General features: G+C 37.8%; 5 protein-coding genes across 11 annotated transcripts in view; 3 read left to right on the top strand and 2 right to left on the bottom strand.

Moving 5' to 3' along the window:
* Positions 1-465: 465 nt before the first annotated feature.
* Positions 466-7754, bottom strand: LOC132115264 (probable cytosolic iron-sulfur protein assembly protein ciao1). Its single transcript, XM_059523643.1, has 7 exons — positions 7473-7754; positions 6661-6809; positions 6455-6566; positions 6222-6310; positions 5922-6117; positions 5761-5836; positions 466-920 (listed from the first exon to the last, which is right to left on the bottom strand). Exons 1-7 carry the CDS (start codon positions 7618-7620, stop codon positions 686-688), a joined length of 1005 nt encoding a protein of 334 aa, XP_059379626.1. The 5' UTR covers positions 7621-7754; the 3' UTR covers positions 466-685.
* A 667-nt stretch (positions 7755-8421) lies between these two features.
* tmem127 (transmembrane protein 127) lies at positions 8422-12460 on the top strand. 2 transcript variants are annotated; one of them, XM_059523346.1, is made up of 4 exons: positions 8422-8709; positions 9729-9988; positions 10386-10550; positions 11543-12460. In XM_059523346.1, exons 2-4 carry the CDS (start codon positions 9751-9753, stop codon positions 11851-11853), a joined length of 714 nt encoding a protein of 237 aa, XP_059379329.1. In that variant the 5' UTR covers positions 8422-8709; positions 9729-9750; the 3' UTR covers positions 11854-12460. The 2 variants fall into 2 exon arrangements, with proteins under 2 accessions (XP_059379329.1, XP_059379328.1); XM_059523345.1 differs by having other exon boundaries at positions 8424-8709; positions 9652-9988.
* A 596-nt stretch (positions 12461-13056) lies between these two features.
* Positions 13057-17443, top strand: LOC132115262 (coiled-coil domain-containing protein 74A). Of its 4 annotated transcripts, none has more exons than XM_059523641.1 (9): positions 13057-13243; positions 13499-13740; positions 14213-14257; positions 14997-15078; positions 15175-15337; positions 15407-15507; positions 16252-16308; positions 16412-16602; positions 16712-17443. In XM_059523641.1, the coding sequence occupies exons 1-8, from the start codon at positions 13206-13208 to the stop codon at positions 16548-16550; spliced, it is 867 nt and encodes a 288-aa protein (XP_059379624.1). In that variant the 5' UTR covers positions 13057-13205; the 3' UTR covers positions 16551-16602; positions 16712-17443. The 4 variants fall into 4 exon arrangements, with proteins under 4 accessions (XP_059379624.1, XP_059379623.1, XP_059379622.1 ...); XM_059523640.1 differs by having other exon boundaries at positions 13454-13740; positions 16712-17442; XM_059523639.1 differs by having other exon boundaries at positions 13451-13740; positions 16712-17440.
* Positions 17444-18167: 724 nt separating this feature from the next.
* LOC132114946 (ES1 protein, mitochondrial-like) lies at positions 18168-21652 on the top strand. Its single transcript, XM_059523344.1, has 7 exons — positions 18168-18380; positions 18549-18601; positions 19510-19623; positions 19883-20014; positions 20530-20622; positions 21140-21305; positions 21403-21652. Exons 1-7 carry the CDS (start codon positions 18261-18263, stop codon positions 21535-21537), a joined length of 813 nt encoding a protein of 270 aa, XP_059379327.1. The 5' UTR covers positions 18168-18260; the 3' UTR covers positions 21538-21652.
* Positions 21653-22807: 1155 nt separating this feature from the next.
* LOC132114945 (uncharacterized) overlaps positions 22808-27295 on the bottom strand; it is a 37736-nt gene continuing 33248 nt past the window's right edge. For 2 of the 3 annotated variants that reach the window (XM_059523341.1, XM_059523342.1), the window contains 4 exons: positions 23887-27270; positions 23592-23767; positions 23228-23431; positions 22808-22951 (listed from right to left, as the gene is read on the bottom strand). In XM_059523341.1, the coding sequence (XP_059379324.1) occupies positions 23241-23431; positions 23592-23767; positions 23887-27270 (3751 nt within the window). In that variant the 3' untranslated portion in view covers positions 22808-22951; positions 23228-23240. The remainder of the gene's footprint in view (positions 22952-23227; positions 23432-23591; positions 23768-23886; positions 27271-27295) is intronic. The other variant, XM_059523343.1, reaches the window with a different exon arrangement.

Below are 27295 nucleotides of genomic sequence, written 5' to 3'. Positions count from 1 at the left end.
TCCAAACAGCTGATTAAAACATCACAATAATCCTCACCACTCGAGTCTATCAGTTAATACCTGTGAAAAGAACCATTTTAAATGGGAAAGATATTGACGGCAGAAAATAATTTCAACACAGTTTAAGTGAAAGTATAACCACAAGACATTTTTAAACGCCAGCTCGTGATACAATTGCTAAAATATACAATATTTTGTCAGTAACTCAGAAGTAGAAATTACACTGCGAAAAGGATATTTTACAGCTCAAACAAATTTTTGGAAAGAAAAGCACTTTAAAAAATGGCATATTTACATTTGAACCTTCACAAATTCCCCATAAACATCCATTATGATTGTATCATGGTGTGTTTTAACTTGTTTACATCTTAGTTGGGTTAGACACCATATTCATTTAACATCATTGAAAATGAGGCTGTGAAAGACAGACTTAGTCTTTACAATGGCACGCAATACATGACGGATAAAGCTAAAATAAATCCATTCTGTCAAAAGAAATTCTGATAAGTTACAACTGACCCATCAAAAACACTAGCAGAGAATTAGGCGAGTTAAAAAGTGTATTGTCTTTCGAATCATTCCTCCGGTGCTGCCAACACACTCAGAATAAGAACAGCTACTGTTCCCCATTATGAGCCATGAAACTCCTTCAGTGCTCTTGTTTGATCGAGTGTCATTCCACAGCTCAGGAATCAGAGCTGTAATTCCAGATGGCAAACTCTCCGTTGTCACTGCAGGTGGCCAGCAGCCCCGTCTCCTTCGGGTTCCAGGACACGCAGTTGACGTCCTGAGTGTGGGCTTTGGGCACATGGGCTGACATGAAGAAGACGGGCTGCTCTGGGTCAGCGGTGGGGTCTTCTTTGAATACTCGGACTCTGTCATCACCACATGCTGTGGCCAAGGCACCGGTCAGACGACACCTAACATGAGAGAACGTCAAAATTAAGAAAAATGACTGTAGTGCCATTTTGGCAAATCTGAGCTGTGACTTTGGCTGTACACAGATGGCGTACGCTCTTCTGTGTCAGCCGTGCTGCGCCGATGCTTTCAAAACCAAAGCGTAAATGCACGTAAAAAAGGTATCCTTGTGGTGTGGCTGATACAGAAGTGCGTACGCCATCTACGTACAGCTCAGATTTGTCAAAATGGCACTATGCTGATTTGGATAGACACAGAGGAGAGGATCTGTTAAATTAAGTCGTTATTTTTGTTTTCTTGCTTCATAACATTACGGTTGAATCACTGTTGGCGGATGGACTATTCTGATGATGCTTTTCATACTTTCCTTGACCTTGACACTGTTATTTATTTGGCAGTCTATGGTACAGTCTCAAGCCTACCGGTTTTCATCCAAAATATCTTAAATTGTGTTCCGAAGACGAACAAAGCGTTTACTGGTTTGGAACAACATGGAGGTTAAGTGATTAATGACAAAATATTCATTTTGGGGTGGAGTATCACTTTAATAACCAGCTGAAGTGGATATTTGTACAATTACAGTGCACTAAAAGGCTTTAATTGCTAAAAAAAAAAAAAAAAAAAAAGTCTAAACTATCAGTCAGACAGAAGGTGTGATCATGTTGATAATATAGAGGCCTTAGAAATTCACATATCAAATTGAATACAGTACGCTTTATAGGGTTAAGACTTAAAGGAACACTCCACTATTTTTGAAAATAGGCTCATTTTCCACTGTAAGCATCTCGCTTAATAATGACCAAAGGGTTAAAAAGAGCTAAAAATGCTACCCCCCAGACCTGAAGATCGGCTGAATGGTTTTAAAACAGTAAAACTCAACAGTTTAACTCTAGGAGAGTTGGAAAATTAGCGTATGGCAAATAGTCTTAGTGTTTATACTTGACTAACTGGGGCCCAGGTCAGGAAGCAGACAGACTGGCTAAACCGACCGTCTGCTAGCTGCCTCACGTCACAGAGGTCAGCTAATTCTCAGCACATAGAGACTCTTTCACCTAGATATCACACTATAGAGACTGTGTCTGTTCCCCGAACTAGAAAATACAAAAAACATCCAAACCAAGTTAAGATTAACAATTTAATTGAGGTTCAACAAATAAAAAACAGATGCAATACGGATAAACAAATGATAAAGCTTGGCTTATTGAATATCAGATCCCTTTCTACAATTTTTTTGTAAATAATATGATCACTGATTATAATCTAGATGTGCTCTGTTTGACAGAAACCTGGCTAAATCCTGATGATTACATTATTTTAAATGAGTCCACCCCCCAAGATTACGGTTATAAACATGAGCCGCGTCTAAAAGGCAAAGGTGGAGGTGTTGCTTCAATTTATAACAATGTTTTCAGGATTTCTCAGAGGGCAGGCTACAAGTATAACTCGTTTGAAGTAATGGTACTTCATATAACATTATCCAAAGAAACAAATGTTAAGGATAAATCCCCTGTTATGTTTGTACTGGCTACTGTATACAGGCCACCAGGGCACCATAAAGAGTTTGGTGATTTTACATCCGAGTTAGTTCTGGCTGCAGATAAAGTTTTAATAGTTGGTGATTTTAATATCCATGTTGATAATGAAAAAGATGCACTGGGATCAGCATTTATAGACATTCTGAACTCTATTGGGGTTAGACAACACGTTTCAGGACCTACTCATTGTCGAAATCATACTCTAGATTTAATACTGTCACATGGAATTGATGTTGATAGTGTTGAAATTATGTAGCCAAGTGGTGATATCTCAGATCATTATTTAGTTTTGTGCAAACTTCATATAGCCAAAATTGTGAATTCTACTTCTTGTTACAAGTATGGAAGAACCATAACTTCAACCACAAAAGACTGCTTTTTAAGTTATCTTCCTGATGTATCCAAATTCCTTAGCATATCCAAAACCTCAGAACAACTTGATGATGTAACAGAAACTATGGACTCTCTCTTTTTTAGCACTTTAAATACAGTTGCTCCTTTACGCTTAAGGAAGGTTAAAGAAAACAGTTTGACACCATGGTATAATGAGCAAACTTGCACCCTAAAGAGAGCAGCCCGAAAAATGGAGCGCCGCTGGAGGAAAACCAAACTAGAGGTATTTCGTATTGCTTGGTGGAAAAGTAACCTATCCTACAGAAAAGCATTAAAAACTGCTAGATCCGATTACTTTTCTTCTCTTTTAGAAGAAAACAAACATAACCCCAGGTATTTATTCAATACAGTGGCTAAATTAACGAAAAAAAAAGCCTCAACAAGTGTTGACATTTCCCAACACCACAGCAGTAATGACTTTATGAACTACTTTACTTCTAAAACTGATACTATTAGAGATAAAATTGCAACCATTCAGCCGTCAGCTACAGTATCACATCAGACAGTGCACTATAGACCCCCTGAGGAACAGTTCCACTCATTCTCTACCATAGGAGAGGAAGAATTGTATAAACTTGTTAAATCATCTAAACCAACAACATGTATGTTAGACCCTATACCATCTAAGCTCCTAAAAGAGGTGCTTCCAGAAGTCATAGATCCTCTTCTGACTATTATTAATTCCTCATTGTCATTAGGATATGTCCCCAAAACCTTCAAACTGGCTGTTATTAAGCCTCTCATCAAAAAACCACAACTTGACCCCAAAGAACTAGTTAATTATAGACCAATCTCGAATCTCCCTTTTCTGTCCAAGATACTAGAAAAGATGGTATCCTCACAATTATATTCCTTCTTAGAGAAAAATGGTATATGTGAGGATTTCCAGTCAGGATTTAAACCGAATCACAGTAGTGAGACTGCTCTCCTTAGAGTTACAAATGATCCGCTCTTATCATCTGATCGTGGGTGTATCTCTCTATTAGTTTTATTGGATCTTAGTGCTGCATTTGACACAATTGACCACAACATTCTTTTGCATAGACTTGAACACTTTGTTGGCATTAATGGAAGTGCATTAGCATGGTTTAAATCGTACTTATATGACCGCCATCAGTTCGTAGCAGTGAATGAAGATGTATTATATCGTTCACAAGTGCAGTATGGAGTACCTCAAGGCTCAGTACTAGGGCCGCTACTCTTCACGCTTTATATGTTACCCTTGGGAGATATCATCAGGAAACATGGTGTTAGCTTTCACTGTTATGCTGATGATACTCAGCTCTATATTTCTTTGCGGCCCGGTGAAACACACCAATTTGAAAAACTAATGGAATGCATAGTCGATATAAAAAACTGGATGACAAGTAATTTCTTACTGCTAAATTCTGAAAAAACAGAGGTGTTAATTATAGGACCTAAAAACTCTGCTTGTAATAACCTAGAACACTGTCTAAGACTTGATGGTTGCTCTGTCAATTCTTCATCATCAGTTAGGAACCTAGGTGTGCTATCTGATCGCAATCTTTCCTTAGAAAGCCACGTTTCTAGCATTTGTAAAACTGTATTTTTCCATCTCAAAAATATATCTAAATTACGGCCTATGCTCTCAATGTCAAATGCAGAAATGTTAATCCATGCATTTATGACCTCAAGGTTAGATTATTGTAATGCTTTATTGGGTGGTTGTTCTGCACGCTTAGTAAACAAATTACAGCTAGTCCAAAATGCAGCAGCTACAGTTCTTACTAGAACCAGGAAGTATGACCATATTAGCCCGGTCCTGTCAACACTGCACTGGCTCCCTATCAAACATCGTATAGATTTTAAAATATTGCTTATTACTTATAAAGCCCTGAATGGTTAAGCACCTCAGTATTTGAATGAGCTCCTTTTACATTATAATCCTCTACGTTCTCAAAACTCAGGCAATTTGATAATACCTAGAATATCAAAATCAACTGCAGGCGGCAGATCCTTTTCCTATTTGGTGCCTAAACTCTGGAATAACCTACCTAACATTGTTCGGGAGGCAGACACACTCTTGCAGTTTAAATCTAGATTAAAGACCCATCTCTTTAACCTGGCTTATACATAACATACTAATATGCTTTTAATATCCAAATCCGTTAAAGGATTTTTAGGCTGCATTAATTAGGTGAACCGGGAACACTTCCCATAATACCCTATGTACTTGCTACATCATTAGAAGAATGGCATCTATGCTAATATTTGTCTGTTTCTCTCTTATTCTGAGGTCACCGTAGCCACCAGATCCAGTCTGTATCCAGATCAGAGGGTTACTGCAGTCACCCGGATTCAGTACGTATCCAGACCAGATGGTGGATCAGCACCTAGAAAGGACCTCTACATCCCTGAAAGACAGTGGAGACCAGGACAACTAGAGCCCCAGATACAGACCCCCTGTAAAGACCTTGTCTCAGAGGACCACCAGGACAAGACCACAAGAAACTGATGATTCTTCTGCACAATCTGACTTTGCTGCAGCCTGGAATTGAACTACTGGTTTCGTCTGGTCAGAGGAGAACTGGCCCCCCCAACTGAGCCTGTTTTTTTTCTCCATTCTGTCACCGATGGAGTTTCGGTTCCTTGCCGCTGTCGCCTCTGGCTTGCTTAGTTGGGGTCACTTCATCTACAGCGATATCGTTGACTTGATTGCAAATAAATGCACAGACACTATTTAACTGAACAGAGATGACATAACTGAATCCAATGATGAACTGCCTTTAACTATCATTTTGCATTATTGACACACTGTTTTCCTAATGAATGTTGTTCAGTTGCTTGGACGCAATGTATGTTGTTTAAAGCGCTATATAAATAAAGGTGACTTGACTTGACTATTTTCAAAAATAGTAGAGTGTTCCTTTAAAGTCAACACAGTGCATCTTACCATGCAACATCATATATTGTTCTTCCATGGAATCCAGACAAGGTACAAAGACACTTCCAGGACTCAACCGATGAACCTGCGACAAAATCACCATCACAGCTGAGCCAAGAATTACACACTTAAATAGCAATATAGAGTAAAATCCTAACACTCTCTCTTACCATCTCCAGCCGTCGACTGCTTCCAGATCTTCACGGTATGATCATCGCTACAAGACGCCAATCTCTGTCCCTCAGGGTCAAAGGCCAGACTCCAAACCGTGGATTCGTGACCCTCTAATGTGGCTCTACATTCCCAGTCATCATCCTCCTCTTTATAAATACACACTTTGTTGTCATAACTGGCTGACGCGAGAAGCTGCAAAAGAACATCAGTTTCACCTTTAGAAAAACGGCTGGTCTTTATGTGTGTGAAAATATTAAGAATGAGAGTTCTGGATAAGACGTTTGTGGATTTTATACCTCCTGCGTTGGGTGCCAAACGACATGTTTCACGTCCTGCGTGTGTGAATTCACAACACTTACACACTCATAATCATCCTCCTCGTCCACTAGAAGGAAAATAAGAGTTTAAAACAAATGATAGTAATCTTAATAACAACTATAAGTCAAGACACTACAGCAAACTTTCGTCATTCTAAATGATAAAAAGGTTTGTATTTTTGCTATAGAGAGACTATTCATTCCTGACACACCTTCCCAGATCCAAACACTTTTGTCTCTGCTGCAGGTGGCTAGTAAGCTTCCAGATGGAGCCCAAGCCACACACTTGACCTCATTCTCATGACCTTCTAACACTGTCAGGGACTGTAAACACACACATGACGGACATGTCAGTCAGACAAGATGTTAATGATGTCACATCCTAGATTTTTAAAAGGGTCTGAAACTATGATGTTACCTCAAAATCATCATTCGTCTTCTTCCAGATGCATGTTGTGGCATCAAAGCTGGCTGATGCCAGATATTTCCCGCAGGGAGACCAGGCCACCTTTCTGACCGTACGCTGGTGTCCATCGGCCAGGACACACTTACACTCCCAACTGTCCCCTGAGAATAAACATCAGACACGTAAGACACAAACAAGAAAAATTAGACAAGAGTTTGGAATAATTACAATTTTTTTTTTTTTTTTTACAATTTTTGTTTTGAAAGAAGAAAGATGTTCACCAAGACTGTATTTATTCAATACAGTAAAGAACACTGTAAAATATTGTAATAATTTAAAATAACCGTTTTCTATATTAATATATTTTAAAATTACATTTTGTTCATGTGATGTCAAAGTTGAATTTTCAGCATCATTTCTCCAGTCTACAGGTGTCTGGAAAATACATCTTTGCTGTCATGTTAATAAATTAAATTTAAAATTGTATATATATATATAGCACTTATTTTATACTGTAATAATATTTCAGAATATTTTGGTGTAACTTTTGATCATATAAATACGCTTTTGGTGTGACATCAATCATATATCAATGTATATATATAGCACTTATTTTATACTGTAATATTTCAGAATATTTTGGTTTAACTTTTGATCATATAAATACGCTTTTGGTGTGACATCAAAAACATTAAAAAAAAAATGCAAAAAATTTTAAACTAATATAAGCAGTGCGTAGGGTGTTGTTGCGTAGCCTGTATTATTTGCTTTTTGTCCATCACTGTACATATAAACTTAATATTGATAGACGTTCTATTCTTTACCTTCTTTACCCCAAATTCTAATCGCGCGGTCCCCGCCGCAGGACGCGAGCAGAGTGCCCGACGGGCTCCACGCGACACACCAGCAGCGCGCGTCCGGGTGCGCGCTCACCCTCTGCAGCAGCTCCAGCGCGCCCTTCATTTCAGACATTTTTTTCTTTTTCTTCTTTGGTGTTTATTGGCGTTTGGCAACCTATTTCAGACACCTGTATGATATTTGTGATTATATGATATGTCAATCCTCCACCGTCAGCTCACACGGTTCTGTTTCAAATGTCAGCCCTTCAAGACTTGTGTGTTTATCAGCAGCTTCTCACTTCCTGCTTTCTGTGTCAGCGTTTTCCTGTTGACACAAAAGCGCAGCAACAGCGCCACCATCAGGAGGAATGCAGCGAAAGCGTTCAAGCGGACACTGAAAAGCTAATAATAATAAAATCGTCTATCAAAATAAAACACTTACAAAAATAACAATAATAATAATAAAAATAGAAAAATAAACTTTTTTATTTGTTTAGCTGCGTCACGTGACCATTAACCGACGTCACAGACCTGTGGACATGCAAATGTGATCCTTAATTATTTAAATTTATTTTGAAACCTCAATAAGCGGTAGGCGTTTTTAAAAAGGACCATTTCAAAAATGAAAAAGAGGAATGGGGGAGAATCAATAAATTATGAGTAATCTATTGCTATTATGTGAATAATATGTAATCAATAAAAAAGTAACTGTAGTCTGATTACGAGTATTTTAAAATTTAATTTAATCTAATTACAAGTACTTAATTTTTGTAATTTGATTACGTAATACAGATTACATGTAATCAGTTACTAGTTTCGATTCTTCACCTTAATTTTTTTTTTTTTTTTTGATTCTTCACCTTAAACGACATGCATGTGCCCGAGGACTGACGTCAGCTGAAGGACGCGTCTGATTGGTTCAAACACAAGACGAAGAGGAAACGGAAGTCCGAGGAGAGGCTCTCTCCGTCTGATGGAGGAAGTGGACGGACTATTGTTTACGTTTTTTACCCGAAACCAACAATAAAACACACGAAAATGACACCGATATAGCGGAGCCCAGGGGAATTCTGAAACTGAACACCGTATATGTTAGTTTTACTAAGTTGTTTTATATCTCGGTGGGATCTGAGAAGGTTTTAAAGGGTTTTGTGTGTGTTGTGAAGGCCAATGATCAAATTTGATTAAAAACTGACGGAGGAGTTTCAGTTACAGCAAACAGGTAAATATACCGTTTAAATAAAATATATATTATACTATTAATCTTTTGTCATACAACTGTTGTATTTAGTTTATTCTGACCAGTAATTAATCATTTATAATTAGTTAACAACATAATAATGATTAAAAGTTATCATTAGTGTCCGCCTACCAATAGTTTACTACAATTCATTTGTTATTATTAATAAAATTAAGTCGTTTTATTAATAATAATAAAAATATTATTCGTTTTAAATATTATTTCTTTATTTTATTGATTACAACAGTGTTTTCCTGCTCTAATTAGTGTTCTAGGTGTAATTTGCATAATCAATTAATATATTTCTTGACATACTACAAATGTCTTCTTTCTGTTCCAGTCAGTTCTTAGTTATTTCAGTGAATTAACCTGTTAACTGTCACTCACATTTTTGAACATAGACGTGAAAGTGAATGATCCAAACCAAAATTTTTATAATTCATGACTGAAAACATTTTGTAACATGATTTTGATGTACCTTTTTCTTAGTAATGCAATGTTTGATTTTAAAATGGGTTTCAAAGGTTGAATTTTGAGAGTTTATGTTTTCAAGTGATATATCATTTCTGATGATTTCTAAAGTGTGATAGAGAAAAAGGCAACAAAGAAGACTTTTTTTGACAAAGGTCAAAACTCCTGTTATGATGTAGGTTTTTGAGGTGCACTCTTGCCATAAATTAATCTATTACTTTTCCTACATAATGTTTAACAAAAAATATCTATTTAGGAGTCTTAGACCTTTCCAACGATATATAGTTTGTTATGATTAGATTAGGATTTAATTTTAATATAGTGAAGTAAACGTAGCCATCCCGTATTTGGGACGGGGTGACAGTTAACAGGTTTTAAAACACTCTTAGTCTCAAGTTTGGCTCCAGATTACTGTAACATGATTTTTGTTTTGATTTTCTTTTTTGTCTGTAGTGCCCGGCGGAGGTCAAGAAACCCGAGATCTGTCCACACTCACTCCAGTATATTTGAGTTTTATTTTTTTAATCTAGGCTTTTCAGAGTGTTTAAGAGCATGTACGCACCCCCGGGAACAGCTGTGCCAGGAAACCGGAGGAGGAGAGCTGGAACAGCCCTACCTAAACATCCAGAGCGGAGTTTAGCCTCGGCACTGCCTGGGGCACTTTCAATCACTGCACTCTGTACGGCCCTGGCAGAACCAGCCTGGCTCCGTGTCCATGGTGGAAACTGTCCCAGACAAGAGCTCGGTGTCGCAGATGTCCTGGGATATGTAGATGACAAACTCATCAAGGGTTGGTATCAGAAAAAACTTAGATACACTACCTAACATTTTCGAAAAAGTCTCTTCTGCTCACCGAGTTGTCATTTATTTGATCAAAAATAATTGTGAAATATTATTACAGTGTAAACAACTGTATAGATTTAAATCTATTTTAAACTGTAGTTTCTTGCTGTGATCATTACTACAGTCTTCAGTGTCACATGATCCTTCAGAAATCATTCTGAAATTTTGATTTTCTGCTCAAGAAACTTATCATTATCAGTAATGCTGGAAACAGCTTCATATTTTTGTGGAAATCGCAATCCAACTTTTGAATGGAAGTGTGCACAGATTACATTTTGAAGGCAAAAATTGAGTTCTTGTACTTGCAATTTTAATGATCAACTGTTTTGTTCATTCTCTCTCAGATTACTGTATCAACTCTCAGTCCATCCTGCTCATGCGGGTCATTGCTGCTTTCTGTTTCTTGGGCATTTTGTGCAGCCTCACGGCATTTCTGTTGGATGTCTTTGGACCCAAACATCCAGCCCTCAAGATCACACGCAGATACGCTTTCGCTCACATCCTCACAGGTACGAATTCATGACTGATTTAGGTCTTAGTATGAATATAGTTCTTTTTTGTAGTATTACTTGTATAGTTTATTCAAAAATGAAAATGCTGTCATCATTTACTCACCCTTAATGTAGTTCCAAAACTGTTAGACTATTGTTAATAAATCCTGAGTGGTTTCTGTTCCTCCATTGAAAGTCCTTGACACCAAAAGTCTGAATTATAAAATGCATCCATAATGTATTGAGTGGTTTAATACAAGTCTTGTGAAGAGGTACAGTTACTTTATATGATAAACGGATTCAATTTTGGAATTAATAATCGACACACATACCTAAAGCACGTCACAAGGAGGATGGATTTCCTTTTTCCCTAAAATCCTAGTAAATATTTAATTGGACTGAAACTTGCTGACTTTGCTCACAAAGGGTATAACAACTTTATAATTTATTAGGATTCCCCCCAATCTTGTGACACTTGTGGTTTTCCCGATCATCAAAATTGAAGAGCCTACAAAAAATGGCATATAAATCTCTCATAATGCTATATTATTACTAAATATCTTTTTGTCAGCTTGTTTTCTTTGAATTACTTTAAATTATTAATATATTTTATATTTATATTCACAGACAAAAAAAATAAATAAATAAGGCTAATAAATAATTTGTATAAATAGTTTTGCTATAGATGATAATGGAACAGAATAGAGTGAGATGCAGGGATGTACTAGGATGGAGGGGTAACAAATAAATATAAGGATATTGCACATTTGTATTGTATTGTAAGTGGGGAACATTTAACTGTTCATGAGGTTAATTGAAAGAAGACAAGCTGATAAAAAGATTGAATCCAAGATCTGATGAAAACATAGCATAATGAGAGACATACAAGCAATTTTTAATGGGAACACCAAATTAGGTAAAGGATTTTTAGCACAGTACAAAGGTTAAATTACCTTTTCATTTAACTGGAGAACTGTCCCTTTATGTTGTCATGAATCTCTTTATTGCAGTGCTCCAGTGTGCTACAGTCATCGGCTTCTGCTACTGGGCCTCTGAACTGATTCTGTCCCTGCAGCAGCAGCACAAGAAATACCACGGCTCACTCATCTACGTCACTTTTGCCATCAGCTTCTACCTGGTGGCCGGTGCAGGCGGAGCCTCCATTTTAGCCACGGCGGCCAACCTGCTCCGTCATTACCCCACCGAGGAGGAGGAGCAGGCCCTGGAGCTCCTCTCAGAGATGGAGGAGAGCAGTGAAACATACCCAGCTGACTATGACATTGCCAACCAATTCCAGCCTCCGCCGGCATATACACCCTGATCGCCAGCCGCTGTCGCCCCACGCATCCCCTATGCCATCCTTTGGCCTTCATATAGAGAAATGATGTTCAGATTTTAGGTGCGCCATCAAAAACGACTATATATTCAGTATTCCAGATCATGCCGAATGCCCAAATCCATGCACACATTTAAATGAGTGTCTTACTTTGGCAGACAGAGCTTGCGTGCATGGAATAAAACAAAGAGAATAATTATGCCATTGCTTGTAGGATTCCATTCAAATTCATCTTGCAGTTGTTTGCATGTATCTGGCGATAAAACCCCACAGATTTTTGCTTTTTCGCCATGCTTTATTATTAAATAAAGACTTGAAATATGTACAGCATCTCAGCATTATGCTTGTTGAAGATGCATTTCCCAGGAGCCTCTTTGGCACACTAAACTGTGGGGAGTTAATTTTATTTTTTTCTTAAGGTTTGTCTTTTTATAATTTTTTGCTTCATCACAGGTTTATCACGTTTTCCATTTTAAATGTTGAGCTGCACTTTTGACTTTTTAAAATCATGCTAGGTATCAAAGTATCCTTTAATTTATTTTAATTAATCAATAGTCCGTATCTGCACACTTCTGGATGTATCCCATTGCATTTTTGTAATGTTACTTTAACTCACAGATGGATGGGAAAATGATTTATCATCTGGTTGAAATAGACTCAAAGAAACTAGAAAGCAAAAATTGTAAGTACCTGTAATTTGGAGGCTTTCAGGTTTGCCGACATCACATTGTGAGTGTGTTCTATATTAATTAGATTTATTTTATTTAATTGAAATTGTGTTTGCTGTGTTTTGATAGTAATATTGTGAGCGATCAACGAGTCTTAACATATTTGATCATGATTGTATCCACGATTCGCTCGTCTAGTTTTTGCTCTGGTCTGTTTATTTTTGATAAAATCACTGCATGACATGTGTTGCATAAATGGACTGTAATTGTTCAGATTTCACACATGCTGTTCACTTTTACACACAGTTTTGGTTGTTTATCTAGTAATCTGGTGTTTTTTTTTTTATAGATTATTTCACATTTCCTTTCTGTGTTTCACTTGAAATACGTTTACTGACATGGAAAATAAATGAAAAAAATAAATAAAATAATGGAGTCCAAATATTGTGTGCGTGCGTGTTTCCTTAATGCGCGTACACGTCGTAATCAATGCGCGCGGTAGTCATAGCAACGTTTGATTCACCCAGGAAGCGACACTGAAAAAAAAAGACGTTAAATGACATTCTTTTGAAGAAAAACCCGTTTAAATGTTCTCAGATTGATTATTTATTCATATAAATAGGCTTCGTTTGATCGAATGTTCAGTAAATATTGGCTGGGAAGTAATGGATGACGAAATCAGCTCGAGCATCGATTATGCAAATAAGGTATGTTGTATGTAAATAAAGCCAGAGCCGTATTATACAGCTACATTTTAGAAAATTTATAGCATATGTTTTGATAAAATGAACAGTTTTCAGCGTTAAAATGTGCTTATGGTTTGATCTTTGTCTCATGCAAGGTCCATATTGCGTTTATAAACAGAAAGATCCATGAAGTATTAATCTAATAATAGCCTATATTCATCATCTCAGTAGCACCATGTCCTCCAGTAATCTGCCACCCCTGCGAAATCTGCCCAGCTGGACCAGGGTTCGAGATCTGGACCGTGTGAGATACCCCAGACTGCTGTCCAGTGACTGTATTGTCAGATCTCCAGCTGTGGGCTTCAAGAGCCAGAAGTCAGCTGCTCAGCCCAGGAGAGATGCACACAGCACGAGCATCGCCTCCCTGGAGAAGGATGTTCTGTTCCTCCAACAACAGCATAAAGACACGCTGGAGAGACTGCATGCAGAGATTGAAGATCTGAAGCGTGTTAATAAAGGTGTGCTGCTGCTGCACTGCAGTCCTTCTTAAGAAACACTGGCATTTTAACAAAAAAATGGATCATTTCATTTGAGAAGGTAGCTAAACTGCTTGAAATATTGAGGCCAGACGCAATGAAATACTGATAAAGGCTGTAAAACAAACTTCTGTTTGATGCATGAGATCATAAGGCTGCTGATGATGTCACTTCCTCAAACATGATGTAAGAAAGAGCGGAAACCTGATTGAGGAACAAAAAGTAATATTAAATGTAATATTGACATGATATTTTTATTTCAATTTCAAATGCCAAATCTATTTTTTTTACATGTTAAAAAACAAATATATCAATTAATGAAGATGCAAATTGACTGGCATTGTAAAGCGAACACCTAAAAGTGTTTTAAGGTGCATTTCACCTAAAAAGGAGCCATTTTGATGCACATTTGCATATTATTTTCATACTTGCATATTCACTTTTTCTTTTACAGAATTACAGTATAAGCTGATTATGGAACATGAAAATTCTCCAAAAGGTAAGCTTTGGTTTAATCAAGCCTATTCTTTCAGAAATATATTCATAATATACTCATGCAATGAGGCATGAGTAATGAAGCAATGAAGTTTGCTTTAAAAAGACCCTTAAAGACTATTAACTTGTCCAGAGGAAAGATCTTATTTCTTCTTGTTTTTTTCTTGTTTTGTTGTTTACTGTAAACTGACACTCAGTGTAATTTTAGTACTTTTTTACTTGTTATTAATACTTTTAATTATTTTTATTTTTAGATTTTTATTTATTTATTTTAATTAAAAAGTTTTAGTAATTTTGCCGTTTTGCCATTTTTATTAGTTTTTAAATATGCAGACATTTTTTTTATTCATTTTAGTATTAATAAGTAGTATCATTAGTATTCTTTTCAGCAGTTTTTATTAATGTTTAGTTTTTTCATTTTCATATTTAAAAAAAATAATTAAAAATCTTCATTTTGTTGTGTGTTTCTGACATTTTTATTAGTTTTGAAACATGTTGATATAATTTTTATTTCTTTTTGTTTCAGTTTCATGTTGACTTGGCAACTAGCTGAAATTAAATATATAAAACATAATAAAAGAAAATCATATACGTTTTATTTTGTGAAATCTGTAAATTTTTATATTTAATATATTTATATAAAAATATATATTTATTTCAGATGTTTATTTTATTCCTGCCAACAGAATGTTCTTTATAGTTTTGACTGTAGTTTAGTTGACTCTAATGTGTGCCCCACACAGAGTGCATATGGTCCAACAGTAATTCCTCAAAATCCAGCAGTGATGGTTCAGTGGAGAAGAATTCCCAGTGTGGATTCATCAGGTGCCGAATCTCTTTAACCCTTGAGTAAGCATCTCTGATTAACTGACCTCACTTTTTCATCTAAATCACTCATCCTGCTGCTGTGACCCGCTCCAGCTCGGAGGAGGCATGTGAGGCGGGAGGAGGAGGCGCAGTCACGTCTCTGCTGCCTCTCAGGATCCCCTGCAGCCCATCCCAGCAGCCCCGTCCCCCGACGCTGAAAGAGTGTGAGCTCCTCATCCAACAGCTCTATCACACCAACACCGCGCAGAATCAGGAGGTCAGCAGCGCTTCATCACGTCTGTCGTGATTCATATATCCATGCTTCACACTCTTGTTCCTCACTCAGCTGCTGCGGATCAAGACGGTCCTCAGAGAAATCACCTCCAAGAACAGATCAGCCGCCGATGCTTTCTCTCTCGCAAGAGCCTCGCTCTGTGACAACAGCAGGTGCAGTTATTCAGAGTGAATCTCACGAAAACTGTCATATTTTACACTACAATCTACAGAAATATCTTATTAAATTTAATTCAAATCTCAATAAATCTCTTTATTTTTTATTAATATAAAATTATTTACTATATATATATATATATATATATATATATATATGTATAGTAAATACTTTTATATTATTGTATTATATAATTTATGTACATTTATCTTTATATTATTTATATATGCATGTCATTTTTTATAGAATTGTAATATATTTTTATAGTAATTAGAGGTATTTATGGGAGTATACATAATGCAGACTATGTTTTTAATAATATTAATTACAATTATATTACAATTATAATTATCATTTTTATCATTTACAAAATAAAGAAATAAACTATATTTTACATTAAATCTCAGTTGAAATACACATGCATACATTTGTGTTATACTAAAATTGTAAAGCACAAATGGAACTACAATGCATACTATAATAATTATAATAACAACAGAGTACAACAAAATTTAATGTTCTTAAAACAGGCTTTATTGTGTTCAAACAATATATTTTCTTTTGATTTTTGGGTGAAATGTGACCTGGACGTATTTATTTTATTTATTTTTTTGGTGAGATTCACCTACTTTCCCTGTTATTTAATTATAGCATAATATAATTCTATTTGCCTCATCAGAATCCATCTGTAAAATGATTGGCACATTAGTTGCACATTTAAACACATGATTCTTTTTTAGGGGTGAGGTTTTCGAGCATCTTCCAAAACTACCTCTCAAATCACTCCCAAAGAAACAGTAGGCTGGCTTTTCTATCATCATCATCATCATCATCATCATCACCACAGAATACCACAGACAGTCCCTATTTCTTAAAAAAATGTTGTTCATTTCCCCCCAGGATTCTGGATCACTCCGGTAAAGGAGAACCTGTGCTTCTCCCAGCCATCAAGCACAGTCTCAGCAGCAGCATGTCCGAGCGGCAGAGGAGAGCGCAGGACGTGCACAGACTGCGTCTCAGGAGAGCGCTGAACTCTTAACCCTCCTCTGCAGTGCTTCTGTCATTGGGCCTTATTGTTTGCTGATTAGAAGGTCTTACGGTTCTGTCTTTTATTTACCCTATAAAAAGCCTTAAACTTTTCATTCAGTCTCTCTATGAGCTGAAAGAAGATCAAAAATATGTATTTTTTCTTCACCACAGAGACACGAGGAATGAGTGAATGGCTGTTGATCATGTTTGATTCCCTAATGAACTAAATAAGACTCTTTCCAGAGAAGCAGCCAAATGTCAAAGACGAGACGAGAGCTAAGCTGCCCGTCCTTCAACAGGAAGATCTCTAGAGACAGAAACAATATATACAATCAAATCTCTTATAAAACCTTGTTTTGATGAGATACACTAATATGTGAATTTCCCTTGAGGTTTCTGGTTTGAGCTTGACAATGCAGTCTAAATTCTACTTTAACTCTCTTAAATAAATGCAACAGCAACATTTTATTATGTGTTATTATTTATGTAGAGATCTTGTTCCTGTTGTTAGTCCTGGACTCATGCAGGGACCTGTAAGTGTTCATTTCTTCACTAAGGCCGAGTATGTTTCATCTGTAGTGCACTAGTGTAATATGGCCATTGAGAAGGTCTTATAGTGTCCTGTAGGATCTCTAACTGATGAGTACCAGCAACTGGATCCATGCCCGGGCCTTCAGCAGACACCACATAGTATTACTGTGTTTAAGAGCCTTATTAAGTAATGGGTTTTAGAGGGCACTATCTCATTCAGTTCAATTCAATCAGATGCTCAAGATGCCTCAAACAACACGTTTCTCTAATTCAGTTTACCCAAGAAAACATTTTAGTAACACATTGCTTGTAAAGTTTGAATTGTTTGTTTGATAAATAAATCAGTACAGAATAATGTCAGTCATTATTTTTTATTTTACAGTGTTGCATAAGACAGTTTTTAGGCAATTCAACAAAGGGTTATTTTAGTTAACTAATATATATATATATTTCTTGAAATAAACATTGACTGAAATAAAATAAAGATAAAACATGTTTATTGAAACTACTTGCCAAGGCATCATTTCTTATTTTAATAAAAACTTTACAGACATCTCTTTACAAGGTCTGTCTCTAAAAAGTTTGTCAGTGTGGACCGTAAATAAAAATTATATATATATTATATTATATTATATTATATTATATTATATTATATATATAATAAATTGTGAAGTTGCCTAAAATCTTATACATTTAAATAAATAATACAATTTCATATATTACTTATAAATGCATATTTTATTTATTATAATTATAAGTGTTCAAGAGTTTAGGCAACTACACAATTTATCAACATTAAATTACTAAACAACCGTGGAGCTGCGAGTGAGGCCAAAGGTCAGACGGGTCAAAGGTCAGACGGGTCAGACAAACAGACTGTTTAAAGAGGTAAATGCAGGTAAAAACGGCCGCTGCCCCAGCAAAGCATCAACGGATGGGTGTTGACCAAATGACTTAAGGTAATAAGGTAATTGAGGAAGGTATTATTAGATAAGCAATGAAGAAAGGAAAAGGGTGTTCAGACAAAGTATCTTATCTTCTCAGAAGCATAGCTTACAGAGTGACGTCTCACATTCAACTTTAGTATAAAAGAGCTGAGCTTCTTCTGCTGCAGGATTGGGCACACTGAGTTCAGTCTGCACAGCTCTCTAGCGGTTGATCTCTGTGTTGTAAACTCAGCAGTGTGATCATGTTGGCTTCACGGGCACACCTCGCCAAGCAGGCCGCAGCCATGCTGGTGCGCCAACCCGCCTGCCTGATGCATCATGGGGGAGATTGGGGCAACTGGGGCAACACCAACGTCGCTGTGGTAAGAACATCAGATGCTCCAAACAAATAAACTGGTACATTAAAATGAAGATGCATTCAAAAATGAAAGCATTCAGGCTTGATTTAATTGTTCGCTGAAAGATATAGTCTCTGATTGGTTCTGAATTTTTATTCAATCTGGAATCTGAATCTGGATTTGCTTTTGAAGGTTTTCTCAGGCTGTGGTTGGTGGGACGGAACTGACATCCATGAGGCTGCATAGTAAGTATTCAGCAGTGTGCACTTCAAAATATCATTATTTTTGGCGATTATCAGTAAAATAGAAGAATCCTTAAAAAAAGCTCCATTTACAATAAGGTCTTAACATAAACTAACAATGAGCAATCAATTTTACAACATTTAATAACATTAGTTAAAAATATTCATGTTAGTCCAGTGCATTAAGTTACTGTAATAATGCAGTAGTAAATGCTGAGATTAACATTAACTAAGAATAATAAGTGCAATAAAAGTATTGTTAATTCTTAGTTCATGTTAACTAATGTAGTTAACTAATGTTTACAAATGAAACCTTATTGTAGTGTTGCCACATTTACTTTCCAAGCCAGCTGTGTCAGATAAGACTGAGAGGACATTTAGTTTTGGTTCCCTTTTGAGAAATATATTTGTCAAACCAAAAAAAAAAAAAAAAAACAGAATGAATCAGTCATTTTGTCATATTTCTGACTAAATCAAGAAAATACGATTTGCAAATGAGGTTAAAATAGATCTGAGATATTTTTCTTGGGAAACATCTTATGCATTGGAGAAGTAATAACTTTTGTAATAATTTATTTTTTGCTGTGCAGCAAAAGGGCTCTTGCAGGAGCACCATTTAAAGCATGTCTGTCTGCTCTTATATTTTTATAATTTATAGACCTGTGTGGACAATGTATTGGATAATATACAGTCACGCGGTCATAATCACTAAATAAACTCTGACAGCAAGACTGTTTGACAAATAATACCTTATAAAAATAATTTTTACCTGAAATGATTTGTCTTGGTTACCTGGTTTATTTCAGTGCCTGAGTTTACAAATATTTTGACGTTTAAATGCTGTAATTGACTAATCAGAAGCAAGTATCCTTGAAAAAATCATTAATAAATAATGCCCTATCTCTTTGAAGCACCATGTACCATTTGAGCCGTAATGGAGCCCGTTTTCAGATCTTTGCCCCAAACCAGCAGCAAATGCATGTCATGGACCACATGAAGATGCAGCCATCATCAAGTGACAACAGGTAGACATTATTAAAATGAAATATAACATTAAATATATGATTTACATAACCTTTCATATTCCCATTCTGCGCACTTCACTCATCTTGTGTAACTATAACAAAAAAGTACCAAGGAAACATCATGTTTTATGGGAATGTCATTGCTTTTTGGATGTGCTGCATGGAATTCTTTGGAAGAACATTACATGATTGTAGTGATAGTTCCTATTAAAGTATATTTTAAAGTACCATCTGATACCAAACAGTTCTCTCTCCATAGGAACATGATGATGGAGTCTGCGCGATTCAGCCATGGTCAGGGCACGATGCAGATGAACGATCTGTCTAAACTGGACGTCAGCAGCTTTGACGCCGTCATCTTCCCTGGAGGCCACGGGATAGTCAAGAACTTGTGAGAGAGACAGTCTTTTAGCTGATGAATGCTAATACAAATATAAGTGTTATTGAAAAGAAATCCATGCCAACAGAAGTGCATTATCCTGACAGGCGAGATATTAATATAGACCATTAAGAGTCACTATGGAGTCCATCTAAACATACTTAAAGTTTGATATTCCTCAGATTATGTGCGGATTGGCCTTTTGACTATTAGTCACCCCAGATCTATCTCTATTCCTGGAGTGAAAATCCTCTTATCATGTTTCACTATTAGCAAACAATTAGTTAAGGCTAAGTGGGAATAAAGGATGAGACTAATCTACGTCTGAGCCCAATCCGGTTTCAGAGAGCCTAATTACACTTCAGCACCTTTAGAAGATGAAGATCTGAAGTGAGAAAGTACCAAGGTTTCAATAAGTGTAGGGTTGATTCGGGGAAAAATATATATTTTTCATTTTTCATTTCATGTCATGTTTAAATATACAATAATTATAAAAAGAATTTGCTTACTTTTTATTTCATGAACAGGTCCACCTTCAGCAAAGATGGGAAAGACTGCAAGCTGAATAATGATGTGGAAAGAATCATGAAGGACTTCCACCGTGCTCGCAAGCCCATTGGGTATATGACTCTAAAATATTAAAACTGTGAATATAAGATCTGAATTGAATCCTGTTTTATACTACATACAGTTGGGTCGATGACAACTATTTAGGACTCTGCACCATTTCTAGGTCACTAATCAAATTAGTGACACTGATCACTGTTGGGTATAGAGGGACAAATGTTCTTGCTTCACCAAATTTTTTATACATCCTATAATACATATATTCTAGTAATGACAAATGCACCAAACGTCTGTTCTTGGACTAAGTTTGCGGGTATGCAAAAAAAGCGTATAGCTTTACGGTAGCAACAAATGCACATGCACAACTGTCTTCTGTAATTACAACCATGAATTCCACTCACTTAATTGTAGGGGGCTCCAAAATCGAAAAATATACAAACTACACACAGTTGCTTTAAATCAGAAAAATGGAAAATGGAAGCATTTTCACTTGTGGTCTGTAAATAGGATTCAGTTCAATTGTTTAAATGTTTTTCAACTGACCTGAATCCTGCTGTGTCTTTGGCTCAGTCTGTCCAGCATGGCTCCTCTCTTGGCGTGCCGAGTGCTTCCCAATCTGGAAGTCACGATGGGTTATGAACGTGACGAGAGCACCCGCTGGGGCCGCTGGCCCAACACCACCATGGTGCAGGCGGTCAAGAGCATGGGGGCCCGTCACAACACCCGTGAACCTTACATATCCTTTCACTTTCATTTTTAACATTTTTTTTTTTTACTTATTATTCATTTTTTAAAGTGTAAAACATGATTTTTCCCTTAACCGCCCATTTCACGAGGCCTATGTGGATGAGAAGAACAAGGTGATCAGCACTCCAACCTTCATGTGGGAGACTGACTATCACTACCATTACATCTTTGATGGCATCGGGAACATGGTCAAGCACGTCATGCGCATGACCGCCAAGTGATCTCCGTGAGGTGTAAGCAAGACACCAGAAAGCTTTCACACTTAACTTTAGGTTGACCCGAATCCGCTATTATGTGGACATACAGAGAGCAAATAAATAAAAGCATATAATGCAACTCCTGTGTTTTACTATGTATAATTTAGCATAGAGTTTTTCTCCCACTCTACATGAATAGATGATAGTAAATAACTGAAAAGGTACCTTACGACATTTTAGTGGGACATTTTATTTTACAAACATACAAAAATGAGTGACAACATTTATTAAAATATATATATATATACACATAAGAATATATAAAACACTTTTTTTAAAACAAAACTTTAAACTCATTTTCAAAAATGTCAAGAAACCTTTAAATGCATTACAAAAATGTACAGCAGTATCTTAAATATAAGACAGGTTCATGTTTTGTCGAAACATCCATTAACAGTTGTACAAAATGAAAAAAGAAAAGTTAAACTATTTACAACACTAAGCACAGACTGACAAAGAGCCAGATATGGATTTTAAGATCCATAAGCATCTATGTTTTTGATTCAGCCATTTTAAATATCCATTTCAATGTCATTCAGAGTTCTTTGTATTCAAGTGAAACAGCTATAGAAGAATTATAGAAGAGAACTGGCTGCAAATATTTTTCTTTTTTGGAAAGTTAGTAACAAAAGTAAAGAGTAAAAATAAATTTTGAGGACAGTCTGACTGAGTATAAAAGAGCCTAAGCTTCTTTACTCAATATTGGCACTGAATTTTTTATTTTACAGAATTTGGGACTTGACCAAAATGAAAATGACAAAGGGTTGCAGCTCAATGGAGCAAACAAATATGCAACAGCAACATTATATTCAGATATACATGCACTCATGTATATGTAAAATATAACATTATATATTTCAGTTGCTTAAAATATGTTTCCTTAGCTCCAGTATCTGATTGTCAAAGCAGACTTCATGCTATACTGTTGTTTTGGTTCTGCTGATTTGGGAATGTAATAAAACCCTTTGGAAGTACAGTTATTTTCCAGCATGTGCATTATCCACAATGGATATTTATTTCATATACAAAATCTGTATCAAAACTCTATTATACTTCTAATTAGTTTTGAAAACTGTAATTCTGTATCCTTATCTTTCAGTCCAGACAGATAAAAGTGCAATCTGGGATGGACGACAACAGATGAATCCAAAGTCAACAAAATCTAGAGATACAAAAGCTACATTCCATATACTGTACATTTTTCAAGTTTAGGAAAACCAGTAGAAACTGAATGCACCTTTACAGCATAATGGCAATGCTTTTTATTTGACTTCAGGATGTATATGTCAAAGCTACTCAAGGATATTCAAGTCTGAATCCTTTGCTTTCTCATGATTTGTTTGTTTTGCAACCAATTTGTCTTCTTTCTTGGGATGCTCTGGAAATATAAACACAGGGATTGTATTTAGTTACCTACAAGAGATACAACAAATAAACATTAGGTTTGCATTGAATGCAAAAAAAAAATCTAAATACTGAGAAAATTGCCTTTAAAGTTGTTCAAATGAAGTTCTTAGCGATGCATATTACAAATCAAAAATTAAGTTTTTATAGTGCCTACAAAGTGAAGTATTTTGCAGATAGCCTAAGTTAAAACAAGTTAAAGATCAATATGGATATTATATATCAAATGAATTAAAGGGAGGTAACGGACCAAGGTAAGGTTCTCAAAGAAGAGTGGAGCTGGAGTCAGAGTCTGGGTCAGGGGGGATGCAGGAGTCTTGGGAGCAGGATTGCTGGGCTCTGCGGTACTCCTGGAACTCCTGTCTCAGGGCATTGAAGCGGGCCTCACTGAGGGAATGACTGTACCGGTGCCGAGGAGGCTGGGATACTAAGGGAGGGCTTACGGAGTACAGGCCTGAGAGGAGAGTAAAGGAGAAGGAGGAGGATAAGGAAGATAAATTGAGCAGGATGGGTAAAGTTAAACTGGTTCAGTTCATGGGAAACTTCATTTGCCATTACATTTGGTGTGGGGAATGACCAAACATGCTCAAAGAGTTGAAGGATGAAGTTCTTACGTTTACTCTGGAAGTCCTGGAGGCCAGTAGTGGAGCGGAGGTGATCTTGCCTGAACTCTCTGCCTCGACCAAAACCTGCATGGGGCCGCTCCATCTTCATGGCCTCCAGTGTGTCAGGATCCACAGAGCATTCGACAGCATCCCACTCGTAACTCTCATCTACTGAGGTATTTCTTCTAGACACACACATATGCAATAATACACAGTGAGATGTACAAAAGGACAGTTATGTTAAATTGTACAAAACAAAACAAGAAATAGGTAACAGCCTCATGCATTTGTGTGTCAGCTTCACCTTTTGGACCTCTGTTCTCTCACATCTTTGTCGGCCCTGTGCATCTCACTCTCCTCGGTAGTCTCTGGCGAGCTGAGTAAGGTTGGGGTGATAGAGAGAGACTGGCGTAGGTGTCCATACGGTCCCACACTACCCCTTCCACTGCTCTGGCTAGCGTAACTGGCTCTGCCCCCATCACCTCTTATATCACGGCCTTCTGTCTCTGTGAAACCCCTAGTTGCACCCATCCCTTTGTCCACCTGTCTCGGAAAGTCTTGCTCTCGTCGGGGGAAGGATGTATGATATGGTGAGGGCCAGCTGTAACCTCTGGGTAGGAAAGGCCTTGGCGGACCCATTCTTGGTTCTGCAGGATACAGGTAGTCCACCCTGGCCACTGGCCTGGTAGGGCCAAAATGTCTTGAGGGGTCTTGTGGGACATACTTATGTTGAACTGACCTGAGTGTTTCCTGACAAGACAGAGGCCAACTAGAGGAATCTGGAAAAACTGTTCCCTGTCGACGTGGATCTGATTTCCTCCTGGAAGGAAGGGATGATTCCATGTGTTGTGGTTGATCTGGGGCTGAGGGACCAGGTATGTGGTAGACGGGCTGCATGTCAGCTCTATCAATATGCTGACGTCTCTCTAGACTGTAGTTGGTAAGAGGCTGAAAGTGCACTGTCCCTCGCCATGATGAACCAGACATGGGATAGTAATGTGCAGGAGTACGACCCAGACTGTATGATTTGAGCCTTATGTCTGGATGGGGAAATTCATCTTTGTAGCAGGTCTCAGAGACATAAGTTCTAGGATTTTCTAAATGTTCCCCTCTAGAACCTAAACTAATGGACTTTTTTAGGAAAGGACGTGGTTGCCCAACTCCAGAAAGGGTCCTACAGGTACCAATGCTGACTGATTTCTTCATGAAAGGCACAGGAGCCTGATAGATCCTTGAGGATATCATGTTTGTTCGGTCACCCTGATTCTGAGGCCTTTGATATTGTTCAGATGTAGAGTCTGGACATTTGGAAACTGTTGCTGCAATGCTTTTAGCTGTGTTAAATAAAGTCTGTGCTGGGCCACGTTGATAAAATTCTTGTTTTTGAGACCCTGAACTCTGAGAAAGCAAAGGATGAGAACTCTTTTCCTGTTGTTTAGATGGTGAGAAACCTTTATTGCTTGTGTCTGAGGTACCTGATTTATCAGAGGTATCTCTTGCCTCTAATTGTGAACATGGTTCAGAAACTGGAATACTTCCAGGTTTATCATGTTCTACAGGAATGTTGAGGGTGCAAGGCTCATGAACAGCCCCATTGTGCTGACTAATATTGGTCTCAGAGTGGTCCTGCCCATGTTTTTCCCAACTTTTGGGTACAACGTCAGGCTTATCTCTTAACAGTATCCCAGTTTCTGCCTCGACAGTTGGTTCAGCAGGTTCCAAAGACTCAGTTACTTCTACAGGATCATCTACACTCATTTCAATGAAACCCGGAAGACTTAGGTATTCCAGGATAGTGCTTGTCTGCAGTGGGGACATCCGGGCTGGTTGAGGAGCAAGCTTATATTTAATTGATTCTGAGAAATTTGACTGATCACTTTCTGCCTCATTTTCCAACAAGGTCAGGGGTGATATCCGACTAGGGCTTTCACTGAAGACACATTTGTCACTCTTTCTGGATCGAGCCCTGATAATCTCTTTCTCTTGTTCGCTGTTAGGCAATATGGAACTGAAATCATCATTTACTATGACTTTTCCCTTTGCTCCTACTTTCTGATGAGCATAGGGCAATGTAGAACAGCCTGATGGATTACGACTCAGTCTGTCTTTTTTAACAGCCCTTACTTCCTCCATGTCTGTAACACTTTGACTACTGGGATCAAAGTAACGTTGGTCAGGACCAGTTTCTATATCTTCTCCTGCCACCACTTGGTGCAGCTCAGATGGTTGAAGACTCAAGTGAGCAGAGGATATTGATCTAAATGCTGGAGCCTCTTTTTCAATTTTTCTTTCTTGCAACCATCCTTCCTCAACTAAAGTACTGTTGGGCAGCTCCTGCTCCTCTTCCAGGTGACTCTCCAGGTGTCTAGAGTGTGGCCCACTGAGGTCTGTTCTACTGTGACAGGGTATGTCCCTGGTAGGAGAGAAAAGTGTGAGAGAGGTATTTTGTGTTGCTGGTGAAAGAGAAACATCTGCTGCCATTGAATCTTCTACATTGGCACTGCCTTGTTGAAGTGTATTAGGGTAGAGTGAGCGAGGTGTGTTCCCTTCAGACAGGCTCTGCACGGGCACCTGGCTGGTGGGGGACGTCACAGGGCTTATGTCCCACTGGATGTATGTGGAAGATAAAGAGGGAAGTCTGTCCATGGGACTGCTGGTGTTGCCGAAATAACAGCCCCTTCTATAGTCCGATACACGCTGGGCCAGGCTGCTGGGCCGAGTTTTTTGCCTTAAATGGATGTCTTGGGGCTTCCAAATAGGGTCTTCAGAATCAACACCTGACGATTTTCGTAAAGGACTTGCAGACTTTGCCCGCCTCTGTTCTCGCTCATGTGCCTGTGCCCTTCTGCTGGACGTGTAGTGTTCTAACTGCCTCTCCATTTGCTCCCGTTCCTTCACTAACTTTAAACATTTGCCTAAGTTGTCCCTCTCTCTTTCACCATCCAGTTGAGTTATCATATTGCTGGGCTCTGTCAGCTGGCTGTCTCCATTGATGGGGTGGTAATGTTCTTGATGGAGCAGCCTCTCTCTCTCCAAAGCTTGATCTCTCCTGCTTGGAAAGATGTCCTCCCTATGACTGGCACTCCGGTATTTTTTTAGTGAGTCACTTGTCCTTTTTTCACTGCAGTTGGAGTAAAAGCTGGCCCTCTCCAACAATGCATCAGAGCAACCCTGCTCATCATCAGAGTAGAAACAGCCATGACGGGAGAAGTTCCTGGCCATTGCCTTCACTCTGCCTGGGGAGGGGGGACTCTGTCTATCCCTCTCTGAACTAACAGGTTTTGATTGGTTGGACTCTTTAAACGATCCATTGTTACTCCCTACGCCACTGCCTTTATCAGGGGATTGTAGGAGCTCCTTTTTGAGTTTTTTTCTTACGTGGGTTGGTGTGGAGATTTTTAGGACTGGTTGGATAACAAAGCGTCCATCAGGACTTCTCGAAATGGACTCAATAGCAGACGTGGTTGATGGAGATCCCCCAAAGTGGCTCTCAAACTGGGTGTAGTGCGGAGGTGGAGAGGATGAGGACAGAAGCTGTTTTCTCTGATCCTGGTACTCACTGCGGCTGCCTTTATCAAAAGAGGAATGGTCTGTACGATCATAAGAGGATGAGTTGGGGAAGAAGTTTAAGGGAGAGCATAGCTTTAACTTCAGCACACTGTTGGGACTGTCAGAAGGCGAGTGAACTCTTAGGAGAAAAAAACACAAGAGAA

Source organism: Carassius carassius, chromosome 34 (assembly GCF_963082965.1).
Source record: "Carassius carassius chromosome 34, fCarCar2.1, whole genome shotgun sequence".
NCBI classification, from domain to species: domain Eukaryota; kingdom Metazoa; phylum Chordata; class Actinopteri; order Cypriniformes; family Cyprinidae; genus Carassius; species Carassius carassius.
This window is presented reverse-complemented; position numbering and strand designations above follow the sequence as displayed.

Excerpts from the sequence above, each read along its gene's own strand:
- tmem127 (XM_059523346.1), top strand. The coding sequence starts at position 9,751 with ATGTACGCACCCCCGGGAACAGCTGTGCCAGGAAACCGGAGGAGGAGA. Across the intron at positions 9,989-10,385 it reads AGATGACAAACTCATCAAGG|ATTACTGTATCAACTCTCAG; the intron begins GTTGGTATCAGA and ends ATTCTCTCTCAG. Across the intron at positions 10,551-11,542 it reads TTTCGCTCACATCCTCACAG|TGCTCCAGTGTGCTACAGTC; the intron begins GTACGAATTCAT and ends TCTTTATTGCAG.
- LOC132115264 (XM_059523643.1), bottom strand. The coding sequence starts at position 7,620 with ATGTCTGAAATGAAGGGCGCGCTGGAGCTGCTGCAGAGGGTGAGCGCG. Across the intron at positions 6,311-6,454 it reads AAGTGTTTGGATCTGGGAAG|TGGACGAGGAGGATGATTAT; the intron begins GTGTGTCAGGAA and ends TTTTCCTTCTAG. Across the intron at positions 921-5,760 it reads ACAATATATGATGTTGCATG|GTGTCGTCTGACCGGTGCCT; the intron begins GTAAGATGCACT and ends CTCTCATGTTAG.
- LOC132115262 (XM_059523639.1), top strand. The coding sequence starts at position 13,206 with ATGACGAAATCAGCTCGAGCATCGATTATGCAAATAAG. Across the intron at positions 15,079-15,174 it reads TCCCAGTGTGGATTCATCAG|CTCGGAGGAGGCATGTGAGG; the intron begins GTGCCGAATCTC and ends GACCCGCTCCAG. Across the intron at positions 15,508-16,251 it reads TCGCTCTGTGACAACAGCAG|GGGTGAGGTTTTCGAGCATC; the intron begins GTGCAGTTATTC and ends ATTCTTTTTTAG.
- LOC132114946 (XM_059523344.1), top strand. The coding sequence starts at position 18,261 with ATGTTGGCTTCACGGGCACACCTCGCCAAGCAGGCCGCAGCCATGCTG. Across the intron at positions 18,381-18,548 it reads GCAACACCAACGTCGCTGTG|GTTTTCTCAGGCTGTGGTTG; the intron begins GTAAGAACATCA and ends TTGCTTTTGAAG. Across the intron at positions 19,624-19,882 it reads CCATCATCAAGTGACAACAG|GAACATGATGATGGAGTCTG; the intron begins GTAGACATTATT and ends CTCTCTCCATAG.